This window comes from Pseudocercospora fijiensis (assembly GCF_000340215.1).
Source record: "Pseudocercospora fijiensis CIRAD86 unplaced genomic scaffold MYCFIscaffold_2, whole genome shotgun sequence".
Lineage (NCBI taxonomy): Eukaryota > Fungi > Ascomycota > Dothideomycetes > Mycosphaerellales > Mycosphaerellaceae > Pseudocercospora > Pseudocercospora fijiensis.
The window spans coordinates 7,784,105-7,807,921 of NW_006921533.1; the positions used below are offsets into that span (position 1 = coordinate 7,784,105).

At 44.7% G+C, this 23,817-nt stretch overlaps 4 protein-coding genes across 4 annotated transcripts; 2 read left to right on the forward strand and 2 right to left on the reverse strand.

Moving 5' to 3' along the window:
• Positions 1 to 13,547: 13,547 nt before the first annotated feature.
• MYCFIDRAFT_63179 (uncharacterized protein) lies at positions 13,548 to 14,789 on the forward strand (the record flags this gene model as incomplete). The annotated part of the gene is made up of 1 exon (XM_007924489.1): positions 13,548 to 14,789. One exon carries the CDS (start codon positions 13,548 to 13,550, stop codon positions 14,787 to 14,789), a length of 1,242 nt encoding a protein of 413 aa, XP_007922680.1.
• A 389-nt stretch (positions 14,790 to 15,178) lies between these two features.
• MYCFIDRAFT_107204 (uncharacterized protein) lies at positions 15,179 to 17,359 on the reverse strand (the record flags this gene model as incomplete). Its single annotated transcript, XM_007925880.1, has 2 exons — positions 15,179 to 15,953; positions 16,275 to 17,359. Coding segments are annotated over 2 exons (1,860 nt in total), but the record flags the coding sequence as incomplete, so codon positions are not given.
• A 696-nt stretch (positions 17,360 to 18,055) lies between these two features.
• Positions 18,056 to 18,741, reverse strand: MYCFIDRAFT_112132 (uncharacterized protein; the record flags this gene model as incomplete). Its single annotated transcript, XM_007925881.1, has 2 exons — positions 18,056 to 18,301; positions 18,352 to 18,741. Coding segments are annotated over 2 exons (636 nt in total), but the record flags the coding sequence as incomplete, so codon positions are not given.
• A 425-nt stretch (positions 18,742 to 19,166) lies between these two features.
• Positions 19,167 to 21,585, forward strand: MYCFIDRAFT_210661 (uncharacterized protein). Its single transcript, XM_007925882.1, has one exon. It carries the CDS (start codon positions 19,607 to 19,609, stop codon positions 21,470 to 21,472), a length of 1,866 nt encoding a protein of 621 aa, XP_007924073.1. The 5' UTR covers positions 19,167 to 19,606; the 3' UTR covers positions 21,473 to 21,585.
• Positions 21,586 to 23,817: the final 2,232 nt, after the last annotated feature.

Below are 23,817 nucleotides of genomic sequence, written 5' to 3' on the forward strand. Positions count from 1 at the left end.
GTTAGTATAACTAACTATCGATGTTACTAATCTAGAGATAGGTAGCCGGAAGTATACATAGTATAGGCGACTACTAGTACTAGGTATACCGAAGACTATCGATATCCGCAAGGTATGCTCCTTCTATACCGCCTATATCGCGATAGTAGATAAGAACGCTCGATATGCGGAGTTTAAGAAGGCTGATTCTACTATCTGCATTATATAGTATATACTAGCGACTATAACTAGATGCAATATCTCCGATATTAAGATCGTCGGCTAGTATAACCTACCTATTACTAAGGATTTGCTAGATCTGTATTAGAAGCTAGGTCGAGCTAGACGTATCCGAGGGATAAAGAGTACTATAGCGTTCTTTATACCGTACTATCTTAACGATATAGAGGGTCGCATTCCTATAGGATCTAATTACTAATCGATAATCCCTCGCGACCTAACTCCGGCAGAAGTAGTAGACGAGTCTATCGTATATCGCTAGCCTTATATACTAGCCGTGCCTTTAAGCCTGCGCAATAGCACTATAGTACTAGAGGACCCGAGTATAGAGATTGTACTAGGAAAAGAGTAGGATAATTTCGATAAGTCGCTATTTAATGTCTAATAGGTACTAGATATAGTAGTCTTCGAAGAGGGACAAGGCATTATGTAGCAGCCTCGCTAGTATAGAGACTAGGTTCTACTTTACCCTCTAGACGATTCTAACGATTCTAGAGGTCGGAGTAAGTTCAATATTATAGTAGATTAAGCTATCGCCGACAACCGTATAATACTATAGTAGAACAAAGATAAGATAGCAGTACGCGATAAATATCCTAAGCTCTTCCGCCACTTAATTAATGCGCGATATTATCCGAATAAGGCGTACCGGTAGTATATGCGTGCTATCGGCAACGAGTATCTTAGTAAAGCTAAGTATATATATCCGATACCTGTAGATCGTATAGTGTAGGGCATAGACACCTGTTGCAGTATATATAATCTAGAATTGTTAGAGATTATAAGTTAGTAAGATCCTCCTATAGTACCTAGTCTAGCTAAGCGTCTACGATATAGGTCGCCTTAAGTATATGCTATCCCTCTTATTAGTAAGTAGATCTTAGAGTAGGCTAATCGAGTGTTTTACGACGAATGCGGAAGCCGTGTCTTTAATATCCCTACTAGTGTTCTTATACTAGAAGCAATTATCTAGGCATTATGCGAGGTCTTCTAACCGCCTATATACGAGGAGTGCGGCGACATTAATTAGGCTATAGTCGAAGAGCGGGCACTAGCATTCGTAGTATAGTACTAGAAGGATCTAGCTTCTAATCGAGATAGCCGCGTTAATTGTATTAATCTACCGATAGATAACGTCCTTAGGATGCTAAACCGGATTACTAAGAAGGTCTATAAGGAGCGCAAGCAGTACCTTGTCCGAGGTCGCGAGAAGCGAAAGATTAGCAAACGTAAGAAAGCCGCCGTTAATGCCGGTATTGCTAGACTATCCTAAGAGCCTATAGATACCGACGACCGACGTAGGTAGGGAATAGAGCAGCAAGGTGTCTCTATCGCCGCATCTATCGCTCTACGTTAAGAGCGGTCTAAGAAGCGTAGTAGTAGCGTTAAGACTCGTACTACGGTAGCAGCTCTAGCTTATAGAACTCTAATACTAACACCTACTATAGGCGCCGGCACTAGCATTAGTATTAGCACTAAGTCTCGTTAGGCTCGTCGCGGAGGTCGTTTAGCCGCGACGGGCGAGAAGCGTACCTATAGTGCAGTTACTAAGGCATAGATACCTAGAAATCGTACCGCTAGTCGGATTCGGACGGATAATAATAATATACTAACCCCTACTAATCGTCGTCGGTAAGGAGAGCTAGAGGACCTAGATGCTTTTAGTGCTGTTTAGATAACTGCTACTTAAGCCCGTATAGCTCGCAATATAGTCCTTTCCTTGTTACTAGTACGGGTATCTAGTCGTAGTCGCACGCTAATACCGAAGGCTAGAGACGCCGCTATAAGTAACGTATATATCGATCGAGTTATAAGTCGTATTCTACGTAGCTAGGAAGTAGAGGAAGAGGAAGAGTTCTTCGATACGGACTTTAGTAACAGGGAGATTGTCTTCGATATACTAACTCGCGGTCGTAGTAGTCGTAGTAGTCGTAGTAGCCGCTAAGTTTAGAGTTTAGAGTTTAGAGTTAAGAGTTAAGAGCTAAGAGCTAAATAGCTAAATAGCTAAATAGCTAGGTAACTAGGTAACTAGCTAATTAAATAGCTAGGTAACTAAATAAGTAAGTAACTAAGTAGCAATAGCAATCCGATAGTATTGTCAAATCGTATAGTAAAGGGAACGATAGCGAAGTGAGCCCGAGCTAGTATATATATATTAGACCTCTCGCGGCTTTCTTCTTCCTTTCTTCTTCCTTTCTCTTGCTTCTTTAGCGATATATACACTACCCCTGCCTTCAAATTTGCCGTCGCTATCGCTAACATATCTAACTAAGAATTAGAGAATATCGCAGACTTTATAATAGATTTCTTAGCTTCCGGGGCGCAGGTACTATAGTAGTAGCAGAGCTTCTCGGTTTGGGATGTCGACGCACTAGATAAGTATACTTTCGAGTTTCGATCTAAAGACAGCAGCTAACGTGTCTTAGTGTCGTTAATATAGCGGCCTCGGCGCTAGTGCCTCTAGCACTACCTCGCCGCTCTAGTCTAAGTACGTAGGTACGTCGCTAGTAAGATCGCTCTCGTTAAGGCCTGCCTCTTATCTCTCTGCCTCTAGCTTCTACTTTAACAACTATAACTAAGGCACTACTACCGCTAGTCCTAGCACTAGTACTACTAAATTAGGCTTAGGCTTAGACTTAGACTTAGACTTAGGCTTAGGCTTAGAAGAAGAAGAAGAAGGGTCTAAGTGGCCTACGCATTGCGCTGCGCTATCTAGAGGCCGGAAATGCATACTACTCCGAGTCTACGAAGCTATAGATAGAGAGCTCGAAGGAGACATAGATTAGATTAACGTATGTTAGCCGTATTAAGGAGACAAGCGATAGAGAGGTGCGTATACCTGCTTGCAAGCGCTATGTCCGCTTAGGCTATACTTGTCGTATATATACCGACGAGGGCAAGCGGGCGTATAATAGTAGCGCTAGTAATAAGAAGTGCGGCCGGTGTCGATACCGTAGAGTCGGTAACTACGAGTATATAGACTCTTAAGTTAAAAAGCCTTCTATCTCTTGTCCTATAGGTCTTTATGTCGCTCGAGAATATCGCTTAATAGTATCGTATGTTCGGGTATTATGCGCGCGCCTTAATCTGCCGATCTTGTAGTAGGATATTATTCTTTGTTTTGCTAGCTAGGTATTATCCGCGCGCCTTAATCTCGTATTATCCGCGCGCCTTATTAAGCTATCGATTCTGTATTAGTATAGCATAGGGTGCTATCGTTCCCGGATTCCGTAAAATTTAAGCGCGCGGATAATACCTATAGGTATAGAAACAACGGATTAGACTTAATCGCTTTAATGTTAATAATACAAAGGAGGATAAAAAGTAAACTCGAGGAAGCGATAAGGACGCCGAGTCTCGCTAAGCTCCGGATTTATTATAGCAGAGCGCTTAATTGGCGGGATTAAATATCGCAGCTACTTCCTTCCGTATATTATATTACTAGCTTTACTATACGACTTTTACGACAGCATAATACTAGCACAGCACGTACCGATATAGTACGAGATACGTCGATTAAGCGCATTTCTAGCAAAGCGCGCTAGCAAAAGTGTCTAATACGATAACGACGACCGCAGCCTAAGGTACGAAGAACCGCCTCCGAAGCCTAAGAAGTCGACACTACTAATACTACTAACACTATACTTATTACACCGCAGCTATTAGCACTATAATATATATAGCAAGAATAGATACGTAGAGCGATAACATATATCGAGCGCAAGCACTCTTCGAGAAGCTACGACAGCCCTCTTACGTTAACGCCCTCTATTGCTTAGACTCTCCCTAGAACGATCATTCCGATAACTAGTTACTATACAAGGCAGAGAAAACGAACAGTAGCGTTAGGGGATCTAATTAGCTAGCGGCACTAAGCAGCTTTAAAAGCACACACTCCGAAGTATACTAGAATTATATATAGCCTATATGCTACGCGTAGGGCGACAACAATTAACGCATTCTATTACTAACTATAGCACGCATAACCTTTTAAAAGGACAAGGTATATAGGAAGGGACTTATTAAGCGAAACGACGACAGCTTATTCGCTAAAGCGACACTTATTAGTTCCTAGACAATAATAGAGTATAACCGCGCCCTTAGCATCTCTAAGAGATACCGCGGAAAAAGGTTGTCGAGCGCGTTGTAGTCGTATAGCAATGTTAATACGCTTGCTAAAAGAGGAGGCGTACTATAGTCGGATAATAGTCTTAATACGCTTTCGGTTTAGAGGGATGCTCGAGTCGATACGTACTATAGTCGTATAGCAGTCTTAATACGCCGAGCGCTACAGTCGTGTAGCAGTAAAGACTAAGACTAAGCGCCTTCGGGCTTAAGTACTCGAACGATATAATAGAGGCCCTTACGTAACAACTAAGGTTATTATAACCGACAGTCCTAACGAAGGCTATTAGGAGGCCTAGATTCGAACTAAATCGGGATCTAAACACAACCTATACGTTACGCCAAACTTAACTAGATGCGTTCTCGAGAGCTATTATCCTATAAAGAGCCGAACGTAGGAAGCCTAGCCGCTACTTAGGGTATACCTACCGAGTTAGACCTATAGCAATGCTACGAACCTATCTACTTAGTAGGAAGGCGCTATATCGATATACCTTTAGCTACCTTCGGTATACCTTACTAAAGAGTTTTTACCGTTAGCTACCGTCGGACTCTTTAGCTATATCTATCTAAGACCTCTGTAGTTTGCACTAAGACTGCGATCTAACAAGAACTAATACTTATTCGGTTAAGTACGCGGTCGGCGCCCGTTAAGCTATAGTATACCTACTCGCTAGGAGAGTCGCCTTCGCAACGTCTTGCGTCGGTAAAGCCTATCGGAGACTAAAAGGACTAAACAAACCTACCGATCGAGGAACCTTAACTAACTTAAGCGGTTCTATTAGTAGCAAGCCGTAGGACTAGTTAGGAGATAGTGTTAATCGCTATAGAGCTACCTATATAAGATAAGGAGGTATCGACACTGTTGCATACGCCGACAGCTAGTATATTACTAGGGATGTTAATATATTAGTATATATATAGAAGAAGTTAAGGTTAGAAAGCGGAGGTCGATATATGCGCCGCGTAGGTAAGGTTTGCCTCTACTAATAGCATTGCGCTATTACGACAATAGCAAGGCGATAGTAATAGCTATATATCTATAAGGGGAAAGCGGGCTTATCTACTAATACTAGTATACGCAATGCCTAAGGCCGCGACCGAGGCAGTCGAAAATCTAAGACGAATAGGAAACTAGACGAATATAAGAGCATTGTATTCCGAATAGTAACTCTTAGACTAGCAACAAGTTACGTCCTTAGTCCTTAACTATCAATCCTTAGCTATTAGTCCTTAGTCCTTAGTTACCTACGTACCTCTTACCTTCCTTTACATCGCGGTTAGCCTCTACGGATATTAAACGGCCTATGTCGAGACGACTAGTATACCGCGCGGAGTAGAGCCTAGTTATTAGTTATACTTAGGTCCTAGTAGATAGATAGGTCTGGATAACTAGGCATTATTACCGCTAGAGGTATAGCTCTAGCTCTAGCTCTAGCTCTAATTATGTTGCCTACGCTATTGTCTCCGCTAGTTAGGTCTATTACCTAGACTAGATTAATTAACGTAAAGCTATCGACGGTTACTATCTCCTCGCTATTAGCAATAGCCGCGTCGCTACGATTAGCGCCGCTATTAATACGCTCTCTAGTATCCGCGCTATCGATGTTGTCTATGCTATAGATAGCATTATTATTTACGCCGGTACGAGTAATGCCTATATCGAGGAGCCGATTAGATTCGTTTAACGCATTAACGACACTAGCTACCGCCTATATACTAGCAGTAAAGATATTATTAGAAACACCAAAGTTCCTACCTATCTCTTCCGATAGTAGATTAAACTTAGCTAAGCCCTAATTAACTAATCTCGAAGCGTACGAGAAGATCTAAAGAGCCGCCTTCTTCTCCGTATAGTAGGAAGTTGCTTTTAGGCCTAGAGCTTCTACTATCTTCTAGACATTGACAGTAGCTATCCGGTTCTAAGAAACTAATTCTATAGTAGTAGCAAGGTCGTAGGTAGAGTTAGCATAGGCCTTAATATCTATCTAAAGCTCCTTGTTTAGCATTTCCTATATCTTATCTGCGCCTACACTACGGCTATTACCTAGATCGACGACGGTAGAGGCTAATATAGCCTTCTACAAAATTAGATAAGATGTATAGCTTAGCAGCTAACGGAAATAGACTATCTCGCGACTATAATTCTACTAGCGGGTACCGAGGAATGCTAGTATTAGATAGTCGATTATGCGCCGTAAGTGTCTAGTATCTATCTTGCGAATTGACTTATAGATAGTTAAGTACGTATTAATCTCCTAGAGTATCCGAGCTATAGTAGTAAATGCTAGATCCTTAATATTGCCTTCCTTATTAAGGTCTCTAACCTATGCCTAGCGCGTAAAGAGGGCTTCGTAGATAGCTAGAACAATCTCGATATACTACTCTAGCTTTATAAAGTTAATAACGGCCTCTACGATATCTATACGGCTGCTAGCAATTCGTACGCGTATCGCTTTATTATCCTTATCCGTACCCGCACCTCCTTTAGCAACAGATAATGCTTCTAGATGCTTACCTCTAAGGAACTCGATCGCTCGCGGGTCGGTAGGCATTCCGGTAGCATCGATAAATAACTTGTACTTTAGCTCGATATAGAATCTCGCGGAAATGCGGACTTTATACGACTTATCTATTACCTAGGCGCTAAGGTAGTACTATGTCTTAGTCCTACTAAGACGAGGTATACCTAGGTTAATACTATCTCCTTCGATGTTGTAAGCAAGCGGCTTACCCTTACTATTCTTGTTCTAATAAGTACGGAGCGGCGTATAGCTAGCATTTATCTCGATATAGAAGAAGGCTAGAATCGGTACTAACTAAGCCTTGCTATTATATAGTCGGATACTCTTAGCGCTCTTAGCTTTTACTATACGGTTGCGTGCAATAGTTATCTAGTCTCTAATTACTAAGATTAGCTTATCCTAGAACGCTTCGTTATTTAGGTCGAGCTTAAGGAAGTCTTCGAAGATGTCCTTATATACCTTATAGGTTTCTTAGATCTTAGCCTTATTATGCTATAAGATAGGCAACGGGACGATAAGCGTCTTGCCCTTGTTCTTTACCGAAATGGCTAGCTATAGAAAGCGCTCGTATAAAGAGCTACCCTAGACGAAGACAAAGAGACGCTCGAAGCGATTATCTACTATAGCTTGCTCTATATCTATATCTATATCTGCATCTGCCTATATCTGTGTCTATGCTACAGCTTAAGTTAATCTGCGGCTACTCTTCCGACTGCTAGCAGTAGTAGGCTTCTTCTTCTTCTGCTTCTTGCCTTTAAAGTCGAAGTCCTAAAACACCTGCTTAATAATAGGGAATATAGAGCCTAGGGCCTAGTCGATATAATATAGAGATATTGACTTCTTATACTTATCGCTAGAGATGTTTCGGAAGATGCCTCGTACGTTTAGCTCCTTACTATAGTCTAGTATATCCTTTGTAAGGCCTTCTTCTAGGATCTCTAGGTAGATAGCAAGATACGAGGTCGTTATATTCTCCTACTTAGTATTCGAATCGATAGTCTAAGTTCCTCGTCGATTAGACTAGCGGCAGAAGTTGTCGTATACTACTACCTAGCATCGGTTGCGGCGAACGACCTTAGCGATAAACTTCCGATAGGCACGAGACGTCTTGCGGGCTAGTCGCTAGAGGGTACGATATAATAGGCAGATGCCGAGAGTATAGAGGGTGTTAATAACGCGAGCCTTTATACCGCTAGTATATAGGTACAGCCTAAACTACTTGCTAAACCACTCTGTATCTTAAGCAGCGATCGACTAAGCTATAACCTAAGTAATAAGCATAATACGCTTACGTATACGGCCGAACTTGTCGCTAATAACATCCCCCTACAAATCCTCGTCGGTATCGCTATAAGCAGCTTCGTCGACCTCTGCTTCTACTGCCTTAGTAGCATTAATACTAGTCAATATCTTGTCTATACTATATCGCTAGTTAGGTAGCAATATCTAAAGCAACTTGTACTAGTTAGGTGCAATATTCTTAATAATCTAGTCTATTTCCTCGAGCTAGTATTCCTCGCCCTCTATAATACTCTATAGGTCGTAGATATCGAAGAACTTCTAGCTAACTAGTCGCCTAAGCTCTATGCGAAGAACCTTTACGCTAATAAGGCCCTCTCCTAGTATAACCTTCTTAATAAAGCGATTAGTACGAAGTCGATATTCTCGCTTACTAGCTTACTAGAGATAAAGCGATACGAGCCTAACGATTGATATATATTACTTATTAAGTACGTTTATAACTAGCGTAAACTTCTCTTCCTCGGAAAGCGGGCTCTTACGCTTCTTACGCTTGTTATTATCTTGCTTCTTCGATCTACTAGTAGCTACCTTGCCCTTCGGACCCTTTGTAGCACTAGCGGCCTTGCCCTTCTTACTATAAGCTAGCTATTCCGTATTAGACTCTTCTTCCGACTCTTCCTCTTCCTATTTACGATTATAGGTAGGGTTATAATCTAGTCTATATAGCGCGCGCTCTTCGATAAGAATGTCGTTAGGTACTATATCGCTACCTCCCTTACGATCGGACTCCTCGTCGCTCTCTAAGGCATCCTCGATAGTCGGCTCGGCATACCGCTAGACAATAGGCGCATTACGTAGGCGGAGGCTACGCTTGTTACGGCCTGCCTAAGCAAGGGCATCTTCCGCTACCTTCTATCTCGCGCGCTAGTTACGGCGGAGCTTGTTCCTACGTACTATAATAGCGACTTAGTATGCTAGAAGAGCCTCGAATAGATTACTAGCTAGGGTATCGAGGCCTAATATTAGATGCTCGCCTAGTAGATCTGTATCTATTAGGTCTGCTATAGTAAATCGATAGTCTTCGGTATTAGTTATTATAAGAGACGAGACAGTCGAGGTAGACGGGTCGGGTATTCGTACGTCTATTTGTCGATAAAGAGGTAGAGGTTAAGTTAAAATACGAGAGACGCTTCTTCGGTAGGTTAGCAAGTAGCAGAGGTTAGTGCTTTATCGAATAGACCTACTTTAATAAAGTCGCGAAAAATACGGAAGATTTACTATCTTAAAGGCATTAACAACAGCGATTTACTTATTACTAACATAGTAAGATAGTCTAATCTTTAACTATACGACGCGACTAAGACGCGACAAGACGGACACCTATATATAGTTAAAGATTAGTCGGCTCCGAGACCTATAGTCGCGTCTAATACTATACGACGGTAGTATATCGCGAATATACGAAACCGACATTAATAGATAGCGTAGCGTCTCTAGAGCGAGACGATACACGTATAGGAATATGTGCGTTGTTAGCGCTACACAATATAGATCTCTATACACACTATGCCCTTACTAAAAAGCCGGATTTAGGCTTTTAGAGTAGCTTCGGCGCATTTAATGTATCTTAATACTATAACCTTAGACACTTCCGTGCCTTATATAAAACTAACTTAGGAATAGACGCTCTACCCGATAATGTATGTTTTATATTAGTGTTATAAAAAGCGACATACGACCTGTAAAGCTAGCTTCGAGTATCTAGTAGAAGAAGGTTATATTACTATAGCGCATCGAAATACGACAAATATGCCTATATTAACTCTGCTTAGAATTGCTCGCGCTACAAGCTTATATAGATATTATCGTTAAGCGACAAAAAGCGACATACGGCATATTATAGGCTTAGGTCTTAGCGGCTAGCTATATACGACTCGTCTCGGCGCGATCGTTATAATATAATAACGCTATATTCTATATACTTTGTTAAAATTAGAAATGCCTTCCGATACTATTCTATTTATAATCTAGCAATAAAATTGATATATTTCGCGTTGCGCTATATACCTCTATTTTACGAATAGTTAGATCCGTACTTTTCGACAATTTAGCTTTAGACCCTCGCTTCGCTCGGGGCAGCAAGCCGCTAATAATAGAAGCAGGGTCTAAATAGAGACTAACTAGGCCTATGTAGGTAAACGTCGCGTATATAGAGAGTAGGCGAGCTAGTAGACGGAGTCTCTACTAGAAGTTATAAGATATTCGCTGCTTAAGAACTTAATAAGTTAATTAAAGAGAAATAAAGGAAAGGAAACCTTTACTGCGATAGAAGCTCCGGCCTTAGCACGCCCGACGCCCGACGCCCGACGTTAGCGAGCGAGCTAGCTTCTAATCCATATCCCTAGTAATATAGTCTACTAGCCTGTAAATAGTGTATACAACATGTAATACACTATATATACAGGGGTGGGAAATTTAGCTAGTATATATACCTAACTAGCCTATTATTAGTAGTTATCGGTACTAATAGGGGTTAGAGCCGTCGCTAGCTGCGGCAATAGCTGCTTAGCTAATAAGTTAGCTTTAGTCGATTTAGTCGACTAGACCTCTAGCCCTTAGAAGTATTACATTCTTATCGCTAGAATTCGTGTCTTTTCGCGTTAGGTCCGCGTTTGTATATAGAATCGCGTATAGGATACGATAGGTTATAATAAAAGGGAACATTTAGTATATAGCTAGAATACTATAGCTAGAGAGGAAAATTTTCCTCGTATCTCGAGCGAAACCTAAATAGTATAGAGGCCTTATTTGAAGGGGATATAATAGACTATTTTGCAGTAGAATTTAACTTATTGTCCCTATTAATCGATCCTATCTTGCCTATTAGATTCTATCTCTTTTACTAAGCTAAATAACTAACTAAGCTACTATATCCGACAACTTATCTTCTAGCTAACAACGCCTCTTGCTAGGTGCCTCGGTGCTAGTGCTATTACTAACACTCGGTAAGCGCAAACGAGCGGAGGATCTATACTAGTTGCTAGTAACTCGCACCTATTTAGAAGGCAAGAACTACCTACGAGTTAAGTGTAACTTTTGCGGTAATCTCTAGGTTTCTAATGCTAAAGGAAGGGTTATTAGTTATCTGTCTGTATGCCGTATTCTCCCTAAGGAGCACTAGTAGGAGTATTAGCCTAAGAAGGTAGCTATTAATAAGGATATTAGTACTAAGTTTAAGGCGCCTATTCCTCGAGCTAAGAAGGAACAGACGATTCTAATCGGCGGTAACAGCTTTATTAACTATATGTCTCCTAAAGAGCACGAGGTTGCTTATAAGAGGCTAGTTAAATAGATACTATCGTCTAGTAAGGAGTTATCGTTAACTAAGAGTATTTAGTTTAAATTATAGCTAAAGGCTCTTCGACCGGCCTTTACGCCTCCTTCTCGCTAGTAAATCCGCTATAAGTACCTACCTCGTATTTATAAGAGGCTATAGGCGGAGATAAATGCTAAGATAGCTAAGAGCTCTCGCATTACATATACGACTAATAGTTAGAAAAACACCTAAGGCAGGTCGAATACTAACTATCTCGCGATTACGCTAAGGGCGGCCTTCTTCGTCGGTTATAAGCTCGCTAGTGCTAATCGTAGTACGGCGGTTAACTATACTAAAGGTCTCGAGCGGTCTATAGCGCAATAGGGCGATAAGATTATCGCTTTAGTTGCTAACAATACGAATGTTATAGCAGTAGCCTCGAGGTTAGTATATTTAAAATCCGAGAAGGGCAATCGCAGCGGCGCTACTTATATACAGTCCGCGAGCGGTCCGATTATTAGAGCTTATCTATTAGCTAACAAATTTTTAAGGTTACGGAGAAGAGACCCTACCTCGTTACCTTAGGTTGCTATTCCTATACTACTAAATTGCTTATAAACGATATATATAATTACGATACCGTCGACAGCTTCTATACTAAGATTCTAGCGGTCTTAAACTACTTCCGGAACACCTATCTTCTATTTAAGCTTTTGCTATAGCTTAGTAATAGCAAGGTGCGGCGATTTTAGAGCCCCGGAAACACTAGATAGCAAGGCAAGCTATATTACGCTAGAGCGGTCTTCGAGAACCGGTTCTAGATACAAGAACTTCGTATCTAAGAACACCTTCTTCTAGAGGGTAGTAGCGCTAAGCAGCGCGGTGCTTAGGACTACGTCTGCTATCTTATTAAGAACAATAGCTTCTAGAAGCGCTTAGACGAGTATATCAAACTAATAGAGCTATTCCTTAAAGTTACTATTGCGCTCGAGACCGACAAACCTTCGCTTTCGTACGTATATTCTAACTATAGGTAGCTTTAGAACTAGTCCTTTATTAACGACTTTATTCTAATAAATACTATTACCGAAATAATTAGCATTCGATACGACGAGCTATACTACTACCTTATGCTCGTAGTATACCTCGCAGACGCTAAAGAGCGATAGCAACCTAATAAATAAGCTATCCTCGTTAGTAACGATAAGCTCTACGAACTCGCCGAATATCTTAAAGAATAGTGCACTTTACAAAGCCGTAATAGCAAGCGACCTAGCTTCGAGCACGTACCTAAGTCTACTGCCGAGATTAAAGATAGAGCGGCGCTATTACTCGCTAACCTATATACTCTTCGTAACCGTAGCGGCCTATTTAGCAACAATATCGTATAGCACGCGGCAAAGAACATAAGTCCGCTGCAATAGTAGCATAACCTTATAAGAGACGACTATCCGGAGCTCTTAGAACTATATATACTAGTACTATTAATCTGTCTAACAACTAGCGCTACTAAGCGCAACTAGTTAGCTTATAGCTTTATCTATAACCTCCGCTACAACCGCCTTACTTACGAGTATATAGAGATGTTAGTCTATTACTATTAGAATCTACGTATCAAGTATAAACTTAATGCTAGTACTAAAGACAACGACGACGACTTCTACGATATACTATAAGACCTATTATAAGAGGCTTTTACTCCTATAATAGCCGCTATAGCACAGGCTTTATAAGACAACGTAGGGTTTGACACTGCCTTACAAGAGCTATTGTATTCTCTAGGACTAGACGATAATGTATTAATTTAGTAAGTAGAAGAGTCGGCTATTCGAGAACTAGTACGAGGTACGTAGGTCGAAGGAATCGAGAATATCTAATCCTATAGTATAGGCAGCAGTCGTATCTACATCTTTCCTTATTGGTATTTGCACCCCTACGCTATGCCTATTCAGTTATATGGCCCTATATATCCATGGGTGTACACCAGTATAATATACAGTGTACACAACCTCCATTTCTCAGGGGCTGTAAACCCACAACACTACATGTCCCAGACACGCAAGCTCCATACTACACCATAAAACTCCACCTCCTAAACACACCCTCTCCACACCTCCACAATGTCCTCCGCCAAACGCATCGAACAATGGGAAATCGACCGGTACTGGGAGATCTTCGCCTCCCTCTCGAACAACTCTACCCACCTCGATGGCTCGCAAGCCGCCTCAGTGCTAAAAAACTCCCAACTGCGCGACGACCAACTCGAAAGAATCTGGGACCTGGCCGACGTCGACGGCGACGGCCGCCTCGACTTCGAAGAATTCTGCGTCGCGATGCGTCTAATCTACGACCTCATGAACCGCGAATACCTCGACGTGCCCAAAACGCTCCCGGACTGGCTCGTCCCCGAATCCAAAGCCCATCTCGTACAAGCAACACGCGCAGTCGCAGGCGGAGGAGAAAGATGGGAACGACCGGACTACGACGAAGATGAAGGGCAAGAAGGTCTGAAGGATGGTTTCGATTGGTACATGTCCCCCTCGGATAGAAAAAAATTCGAAGACATCTACACCTCATCCCGCGATTCTCGCTCCGGCCTTATAAGATTCTCCGACTTATCCGACCTCTACGAAAGCCTCGACGTACCCGACACCGACGTGCGCTCCGCCTGGAATCTCGTCAACCCAAAAAGCGAAGAAGGGATAAACAAAGACGCCTGTCTCGCCTTCCTCCACATTCTAAACAACCGACACGAAGGATATCGCATCCCGAGATCCGTGCCGCCGAGTTTGAGGGCGACGTTTGAGCAAGGGAAGATAGAATTTAATCTTGACAGGGTGTCGCAACGACAGGCGGCGGCGGAGCGGTGGGGGACGAATTCTCGAGGGGATGAGAATACGGTGACGGGGAAGAAGGCCAAGTTTGGGGATACGTATCTTTCGAGATTGGGGGTTGGTGGGGAGAGGAAGGTGAAGGGGACGGATTTTAGTGCGACGCCTAGGGATGGGGAGTGGGAGGAGGTGAGGTTGAAGAAGCAGTTGAAGGATTTGGAGGAGAAGATAGGGAGGGTGGAGGAGCAGGCGAAGAGGAGACGGGAGAGGGGTGGGAGGCGGGAGGATAGTAAGCCGGCGCTTGTGAAGAGGGAATTGGAGATGTTGTTGGATTATAAGAGGAGGGAATTGAGGGATTTGGAGAATGGGGAGGGGAAGGCGAAGACGGGGCAGAGTTTGAAGCAGTATAGTGATGAGATTGGGATGGTGAAGGAGCAGGTTGATGGGTTGGAGGCACATTTGCGGAAGAGGGAGGCTGCGCTTCAAGAGCTGCGGGATCAGATTGAGGCGGAGAAGGTTGGTGGGAGGTAGTATTGATTGACATTTGCGGGTTCGTGGAGAGTGTTGATACTGTGCATAATGCGCGCCACACGTTAGTCGAGAGTTGGTACGATACGATACCCTTAGGTGGAGCAATCAATCAATATAAGCTGTAATTCAACTTTCTCGATTCAGATAGGCCTACGTATGGTATAGAACAAAGACTACCACGTTTGATCTTGATCTTCATAATGTCCATTCCAATTCAATCTCAGCAGTAACGTCCTCAAGACCTCAGCATCTTCTGCTTCCGCCGCAGCCAGTGACTTGGGAGGTTTGTCAGCAGTCTGCTTAAGCAGATCTACGAAAGCTTTGACCGAGTCATGGAAGTCTTGAGCGAGAGCTCCGAAGTTGTGCGTCGTGACAGCATATGCAGCTTTGAGCAAAGCAGCGAATACCGTCTCGACAGAATTCCGCAGCTTCTCATGTTTGCGCTTGAGGAAGAGTCTGCTTCGGATGCGATCTAAACATGCCTCGTGGATGTGTTGGAGACCTTCGATGCCGAGGTGGGCGCGGGTGCCGATTTCGTTTTTTGTATCTTCTTCTTCGAGTTTTCGTTCGAGGTTGAGGATTGATTGTATGAGTTCTTGCCAGGGAGGTGCGATACCGAGGTCCATGATGTGGGAAACGAGGATGCTGACGAAGAGTTGAGATTCTTGGGCGAAGGTTGAAGCTATGGCGGATGGTCGGGTCTTGAGCACTTGCTTTGATAGCTCGCCGGTGGCGTGGACTAGTCTCAGGAGTTTGAGCAGGAAGCGGAAAATCTCGTCGTAGTTGTTGAGAGCGTTAGATGTCAGCACCGCATCTAATGGGGCAGTGACATTGTACTGCAGCCTTAAGAAATCCAAGGCATAGATGGAGTGTGGGTCCAGTACTCTATCGATCTCAACTTCTGGCAACTCACGTATCGCAAAGCTCAAGTTTTCTGATATCGAGGCGTCGCCGGCAGAGTCGTCAAGAATACCCATCAACGAAAGTTGCAGCTCAGAACTAGCAGGTGGCCAGCGCTCATCATGCGACGCTCCCAGACGCAGGCCGACGGTCTCTGCTGTTGGGACTGTGCCACGCCTTCGCTCAGCAGATTGCACATCCTCGCTGAATAGTGCTGCACACATTCTTGATACGAAGTTGCCATTGCCGAACATCTGGAAGGACCTCTGAGTAGCGAGGTGATGCCTCAATCGGTGCTCACGCAAGAGTTGTCGCAGGATAACGCCATTGACCAATTTGTTCTGGGTTGCAATCAAAGGCCTGAGATGTGCAATGAGTGACAGGTCAAGAACACGCTTGTTCAGGTCGGGAGTCACATCATTGTCGCTCTCGTGGTGATTCAGAGCTGCCACTGCTGTGTGGTGCAGCGAATGTCCGATATTCTCGACGTGCGAAGTGGGCAGTTGCGACATCAGAGTGTCCAAGTCGGTAAGGTACAGATCATGAGCATCAGAGTCCTGCCACAATGTATCTACCACAATTGACGCCCTGATGTCTGCAGTAGTCGGCTCAGCGTTCGGTCTCCCTTTCACGAGTAAAGAAATCATGTCCTCTTGATAACTTCGCGCAGTTTCTGCTATGCTCGACGAATCCAATGCACTGTCGGTGAAGCATGCGACGGGCGATAGGCTTGCGAGTTGAACTGTTCGTACTCCTGTGAGAGCATGGTTGGAATCAATTTGCCGCAGAAGGGAGACTGCAGAGGTCGTTTCGTAGAGCAGATTACGATCCTCAGCACTGACAAACGCCGTGCTGGATTGGATACTGGACTTGAAGTCTTGTGCGGCATCATCATCTGAAACTCCTGCGACTGGATCCGCAAATCCCAGATTGCCCGCCAATGTCTCGAGCCAAGGCACGCTCACTCGAGCCAGCAGGATCTGAAGCACATCCGCGAATACCTGATCTCTCTGCACTTCCTCGTGAATGCTATCGGCGAGGCGAGAAATAACGCTTTCATCAGATTGACAACGCTTGACCGATTCGACAAGCAGAGTCATGATTGCCAAAAGTTGAGCAGGCCTTGCAACAAGTCCTTGCAATTGCAGCATAGATCTTACAATGGAAACTCTTGCAGAAACACTCTCGTCAATGGCGTCTAGAAGATCGCCGATGCAACTTTTGAGTGCAAAGACCGCCGGACATGAGTGACGCACACCACGTGTGGTATCGGAAAAGATCCTAAGTCGCTTGATCTGGTTGCCAATCGTGAGCAGGCTTGCGGTGAAACTTTCTGAAGACCGCAAGCTGGTGCCAGAGATGGCGGCACCTTGCAATGTCTGGTGGAAGGTCTGCTCGGATTCCTTCCACGAGAACAGACTTGAAGACCGTCCTAGAGCGAGTGCACTGAGGCAGCGAAGCGTGTAGTCTTGGGGCAAGACACCAATGCTTTTTTCTATCGTAGCAATAGCAGCATCGAAAGCATCAGGTCCTGCTTCTGATAGGTACGCAGTCGCCTGACTATTTGCAACATCCTTGCCTTCAAAAGCTTCCCAGGTATGGAATCTACCAGAATCTTCATTGACCTCCAGATGCAGATCGACAGCCCAGATGTCATGTTCTTCCGGCACATTATCATCGCTTGAAGGGCCGAGGATTCCATTTTCGACTTGATTCTCGACTCGCTCAGCATTGGGACTCAAGTCTGCATCATCTCCGTCAAGGTCCGGGATGCCCAATTCAAGACTGAGGTCAGGGAGCTCATGTTGTTTTTGGATTTCTAAAGGTTGGATCCTGTCGTCCCAGGCGTCAAGAATACTTTCATCTTTGTGGAATGTGCGGAAGAACGACGGCTTCTGCCAAAATGTTTCGATCTCGAACGGCAAGCCACGTGATACTGGATCGTCGGTCATCGTGCTGCATGTTGAAGAACTTGTTGGGGAGGGTTTTCTGGAAAAGTAAAGATGGAGATGGAGATGGGGATGGAAGGTGGAGTGGGATGTTGGCACCGCGTCTGTTTCGCGTTTTTGCCAAGACTTTCCCTGAAACTCTAATTTTGGGCCCGCTGTGCTGTGAGAGTATCATCTGGGAGGACTTGATTGTGCATAGTTATTGCTACATATGTTCCGCTGCTTCCACCTGAGAGCGGCATTGCAATATGCGCTGGTATGCTCGGGGAGCCATTGTCTACCTTCGATTGGCATTGCTCAGAGATGAAAACACAGCTGCAACTGCTCCATAGCAATGCTTTTCAGTGAGAGCTTTGTATTCACCAGAACTGCCCTTAGACCATAATCGCTCTCCGCTTACAAAATCAGACCAGCTGCCAACATGCCGAGACCCACAACACTGCCCATCGCCGTAGCCATCGCAGCACCTGCGCTCGAGGTAGCAGAAGCAGAAGCCTTAGTTGCCGAGGCAGAAGCAGAGGCAGAAGCAGAAGCGTTTGGTGAGCTCGAAGATGCGGAGCTGTGGGTGGACGCTGATGTCCATGTAGCAGTGAAGCCGGTGGCATTTGTGCAAGAGGAACCAGCGGTGGCGTTGCTTCCAGTCACGAATTTGACAGGAGCGCACTGTACAGCATCATGAGCAAAATGCGTCACAAGTATGCTGAGATTCTTACCTGATAGAGAGTGCCATCCACAGACGAGTCGATGACCTGAATGATACCTCCCTTACCAGCGAAGGACGCAGGAGCTCGAAGATCCGTCAAGCAGAACTTGCCAATGCCAGTGCTGTTCACGACTGGCACAATCTCGGTGAAGTTGTATGGCTCCTTGGTGTCGGTGGTGGCGAGGAAGGACCAGGAGCCGGCGGGATGCGAGCTGAAGATGGAAACTGCGAACCGGTCGACCTGAACTTGGGGGGCGGTGTCGTTCACGACGACAGTGGCGCCGCCGCACGGTGCTGTTGGCTCGTCGTCGTCGATGAAGCCTGCGGTTGGTGGCCAGTCGAGGGTGAAGTGAGCGGATGCCAGGCTGGCAGCGATGAGAGCGGTGCAGAATGAGCGGAGCATTGTCGCGAGTATTTGTGGGAATGGTGCTAGGAGAAGCGATGTGTATGAAGAAGTGAAGTGCGATGCAGAAGAGAAACACAGTTGGAGGCCCCCGATGGGTCTATTGATCAGGGCAGAACCTACATATCTTGCTAAATAAAGCAAATCCCACGTGCGGTCTCGCCACGGATGCTGTCCGACGGCAAGGGCGGATAGGGAAGTCACGGTAATAGCACACGTCCTGCCACAGTGATTGGGTGTCCACGTCTCAGGATCTGGCAGCATTCCAGGTCTGGCCTGTTCATGCATGCAGTTGGACTAGCGTCATTTTACTTGCTCAATGCCGGCGGCGCCAAGAGCATATTTGCTCACTTCATCCCGCACCCCGCACCCCGATCCTCGAACACCATCCACCACGACTTGTTGCCGACGCTGACGTGGGACTGGCAGGGGAAATAAATCACCGCCGAGTCGACAGAGAGAAGATCACCGGTGCATTGCAAACAACATCTGGGCTCGGGGAGGCGAAGTTGACTCTGAGATTGGGGTTCATGGGAAGGCCTGTCAACCAACAGGGCACATCTTGCCAGGCCAGCAGCGACGTGACGACGGCGAACGAGGGCATCTTGACTGAACAAACTTCCGATTCAACTTCCGAACGCCGAACATCGACTTCATCTCTTTCCCAAGCGAATCCGAACACGGCTGGGCGAACAGCTGTTGAAGAAGGTATCAGCCTGGACTGCAGCAGCTAGACGCCCTTGACCGCATCGCATGTTGCCGTCCTGACCGCAGCGACTCACGTGGCAGAGGCCTCTGGCCCGCGTCGTTGCAGTGCTCATCTCCAAAGACAACGCAAGGACTGTCTTCTTCGCCGCTCAAGATGGACATGAGCGGCATGGACCACGACATGAGCGGCATGACAATGAGCGGCGGCATCTTCACGCCCGCCGACGAGTCCTATGCTTATGGCTTCTGGTACGGCATAGCCGGATGCGTCGGACTCCTCACAGTCATCAGAGCCGCCTCAATACTACAGATCAGACAGCGACTAAAAGCGCATCAACGCACTCCACGAAGCATCCCCTCACGACCAACCGGCTGCATCGCCCAAGCCTACGCAACAGCACAAGCAACGACCCGAGAAATGCTGTACCCACAACCCTACTACTTCACCGGTCGAATCACGAAATACTTCACTCCCTTACCTGTAGGCCGATGGCTCCTTCTAGCCTTCTACTGGATCATAATCCTATCCTTCCTGTGGACCGGGACCATTCTGAAATCTAAAGATCCCATGTACGCATACAAATGGGAAAAAGTCGGATTCCGAGCCGCTTGGGTTACTGTCACCCAAATACCTCTAATCTACTTGCTGTCGTGCAAGTTCAACCCCATCAGTATCTTGACGGGTATCTCGTACGAACGTTTCAACTGGGTACACCGTTGGGCGGCGCGGACCGTGTTCCTGACCGCGATTGTGCACTGGTCTTTCTTCTATACCGAATGGTCCTTGGCAGACATTGTCAAAATGGAGATCGAGATGATGCCGATGGTTAAATATGGGTTCGGGGCTTGGGGGGTTGTTACCTGGACGGTGATTTCTGGGTTCGGACTTTTCAGGAATTTGAACTATGAGCTGTTTGTGATACAGCATATTGCGGCTGCGGGTGTTCTGCTGTGGCTGCTTTTTGTGCATGTGCCATCGTATGCGAGGTACAACATCTGGTTGTCAATCGCATTTGTGGCGTTCGATTGGGGTATGCGAATTATCTGGGGTGTGCTGAGGAATTTTCACTTGTTGGGCGGGAAGAGCCCATTCGAGGCGGGATACACGACACATCTTGAGACGCTACCAGGTGATGTGGTACGACTGACGATCGAAAATGCCGACTTTAAGTGGCAGGCGGGACAGCATGCATATGTCATGATGCCTGGCTTGCGACCTTTCGAACTTCATCCTTTCACCATCGCCAATGCTCCAAGAAGTGGTCGCGACCAAAATGAAAGAAAGCTGAGCATGCTCATACAAGCTCGCTCTGGCTTCTCAAAAAGCTTGCACAAGGCTGCCCAGAAGACTCCCGGCAGTCACTGGCGCTATCGAACATTTCTAAGCGGACCTTGGGGCTCGCCACCAGATCTCTCGCATCATGAAACTGTAGTCTTGATCGCCTGCTCCTCAGGCGCATCCTTCATCGTCCCGCTTCTGCAGGATCTTGTGAGAAAACAAGGCTGCGTCCGAAACATTTCCTTGCACTGGATGATCAAGGCCGAGGAGCATTACCAGTGGTTTGCCGAAGAGCTTCGAGCACTTATCGAGCAATCGCAGGGCCTCGCTCTCAATTTGCAGATCTGTGTGCATGTCACCAGATCCCAGCCGCTAGGACCTCCCGACGCGGCCGAGGAGGTCAGGACGAATTCCATCTCCGTATCACCTGGCTCCTCGGCATCGAGCAGCACGGGTGCGAGTGCGCATTCGATCGAGAACGACAAAACTCCGCTCCACCTCGCAAAAGGGAGACAATCCTCTGCGCTGGTCATGAAGCATGGCGGCAGGCCAACCTTGGATTCGATGATCCGAGCACCAGTAGAACAGGCTCTCGGCGAGACTGCCGTGATCGTTTGCGGTGGTTTGGCCATCACTGCCCAGACTCGTACATATGTTGCCAAGCTTTCCGATGAGCGTGCTGTACATAAAGGTACTGGGGCTCAAGGCATATTTCTTTTTACCGAGACATATGGGTGGTAGATGTCTTGTGTATGATTTTGCATCGCATAGCATAGTATAGCATAGCATAATGATTTACGATATGTATTAAATCCGCTCGGCTTATAGCCTCGGCTTATAGCTAAGTTTACGATAATATTAGGCGAAATCTCTATAGTCTAAGATCGAGCTCTTTCTAATAAAAGGTCGTTTTTATCGTAGAGCCTAGCTAGTAGCTACTTCCCTAAGCCCTAGCTAGCTATTAATTCCTAAGTAATACTAAAGAAATAAGTCTATATACTACTATTAGAGGTTACACGTAATTAGTATATAACTAGACTAAGTAAAGCTAGGGTCCTAATACCTTAGGTAGGGCTTAGTGCTTAGCGTTAGGCTAACTAGCCTACCTTCCTCCCTCTCCTCTTAGATCTCTATCGAATGCTATACTAATGTACTACTACCCTATCTACCTACTAATATAACCCTTCTTATATAGTATTTAATCTACCCTTTAAGGATAGTAGCTAGATAGTCCTTATTTCAAGCTTTTAGCGGTATAGCCCCGAAAACCGTTAATCTAACTATATTACGCCCGAAGAACGGGACCTATACGTACTATTCTATTAAAACAACCGTACTAATTATTAAGCAAGGCCTTCTATATAGCCTATTATACCGAGTTAATCGTACTAGACCGATATCTACTAATTCCGCTATATCTGTACTATAAGAGGCTATAATACATTATTAGTATTACCCCTTATAATAGCCGGCTTATTACGAAGTAACAATAACCGCGGCGCCGCTAGTAGCACTAGCAATAACAATACTAGTAGTATAGAGCCTATTAATAAAGAGCCTATAATTCTAGGTAATAATCTAGAATTGCCTATTAACGACATTCTTAACAACATTATTAATCGACGATATAGCTAACTAGCCTTTAGGCCCTAACTAGTAGGGAGACTTTAAGAAGCTACTTAAAATAGGCTTACTGCCCTACGTTAAGAATAATAGCTAAAGGATAACCTCCTCGAGCTCTGTCGCCTTTAGGAAGCTCTAATAACTACTACTAAACTAATAGTAGGACCTTCCTTACTATTAGTATAGAAGAAGGATGCTAAGCTTAAGGACTATACTGTGTTTAATAGCTCTAGTCGAAAGCAATATAACGACTATATTCGTAACTATAAGCTTAATTAGCGAAACGTACTAAGGGCTCTACTAGACGACTATTCGTTAGTCGTCTATACTATATAGTATATTAATAGAGACCTAAAGCGTACCTAGGATAACTATTTCGACTCCCTTAATAACTAGACTGCTATTTAGTAGCATACCTATAAGACTATTATACTAGACACTCTTAGAAACCCTATACTAAGGCAATAACATGCTTAGGACTAGTACCTCCGAGCTAAACAAAAGACTAATTAATCGGCTCGCTTATTTAAAGCCTATTTAAAGACCCTCGAAGACGACCTTCCGGCTAAGACTAATTCTCTATAGATCTCCGAGATACGCCTAAAGCTTAGATAGGAGCTTATCCTCAAATTAGACCGCCGCTATATATTCGAACAGGCTAATCTAATACGCATTTAATTTATAGTCGAAGTAGAAATAGCTAAACGAGCTGTCTAGCTTTAGTAACGACTAGAATCTAAGATACGGCTAGCCGCTAACAACCGTAGCCGTAGTAGAAACTAAGGAAGTACTCCCTAAACGAATACTACTAATAATAGAAATAGCAACGACTACTAACGTAGAAGAGGCCGTAGCCGGCGACTATATAAAGGAGGCTGCGATAGAGGCCGTAGAAGGGGCTCGTATCCCTATAGTACTAATCGCTTAACTAATAATAGTAGCAATAGCAGCTATAGCAATTACCTAACCGGATTGAAGTGCTTTAACTGTAATAGCACTAGCTATTTACTAGGCTAATGCGATAAACCTAAGGACTAGGCCCGAATCGACCGTGCTACCGCTAAATACCGAAAGCACCTTTTAGCTACTAACGCTACCCCTATTAGTCCTTCTAATTAGTCGAAAAAAGATTAGGCGTCGCACTAACTGTTAGCCTCGTACGGCGTAAGACTATCGACATTATACTAGCTATTATACGTACCTGTCTTATATAGGATATATACAGAACTAACTATAAAACTAAGGTTACACTAGATCTAGGAAATTCAGTTAGCGCCCTTATTAGCTATCGCCTAGCTAAGTAATTAGACCTTCGACAATTAAATAGAGCTAACCTGCTAACCCTTGCTTAGTTTAATAACGCTCGGCACTTAACCTATAGGGCCTACTATGTTCCTATAGTTCTAAAGGACGACCTCGGAAATAAACGCCTACTAGACTTTACTACCTACGTTAGTTAGAAT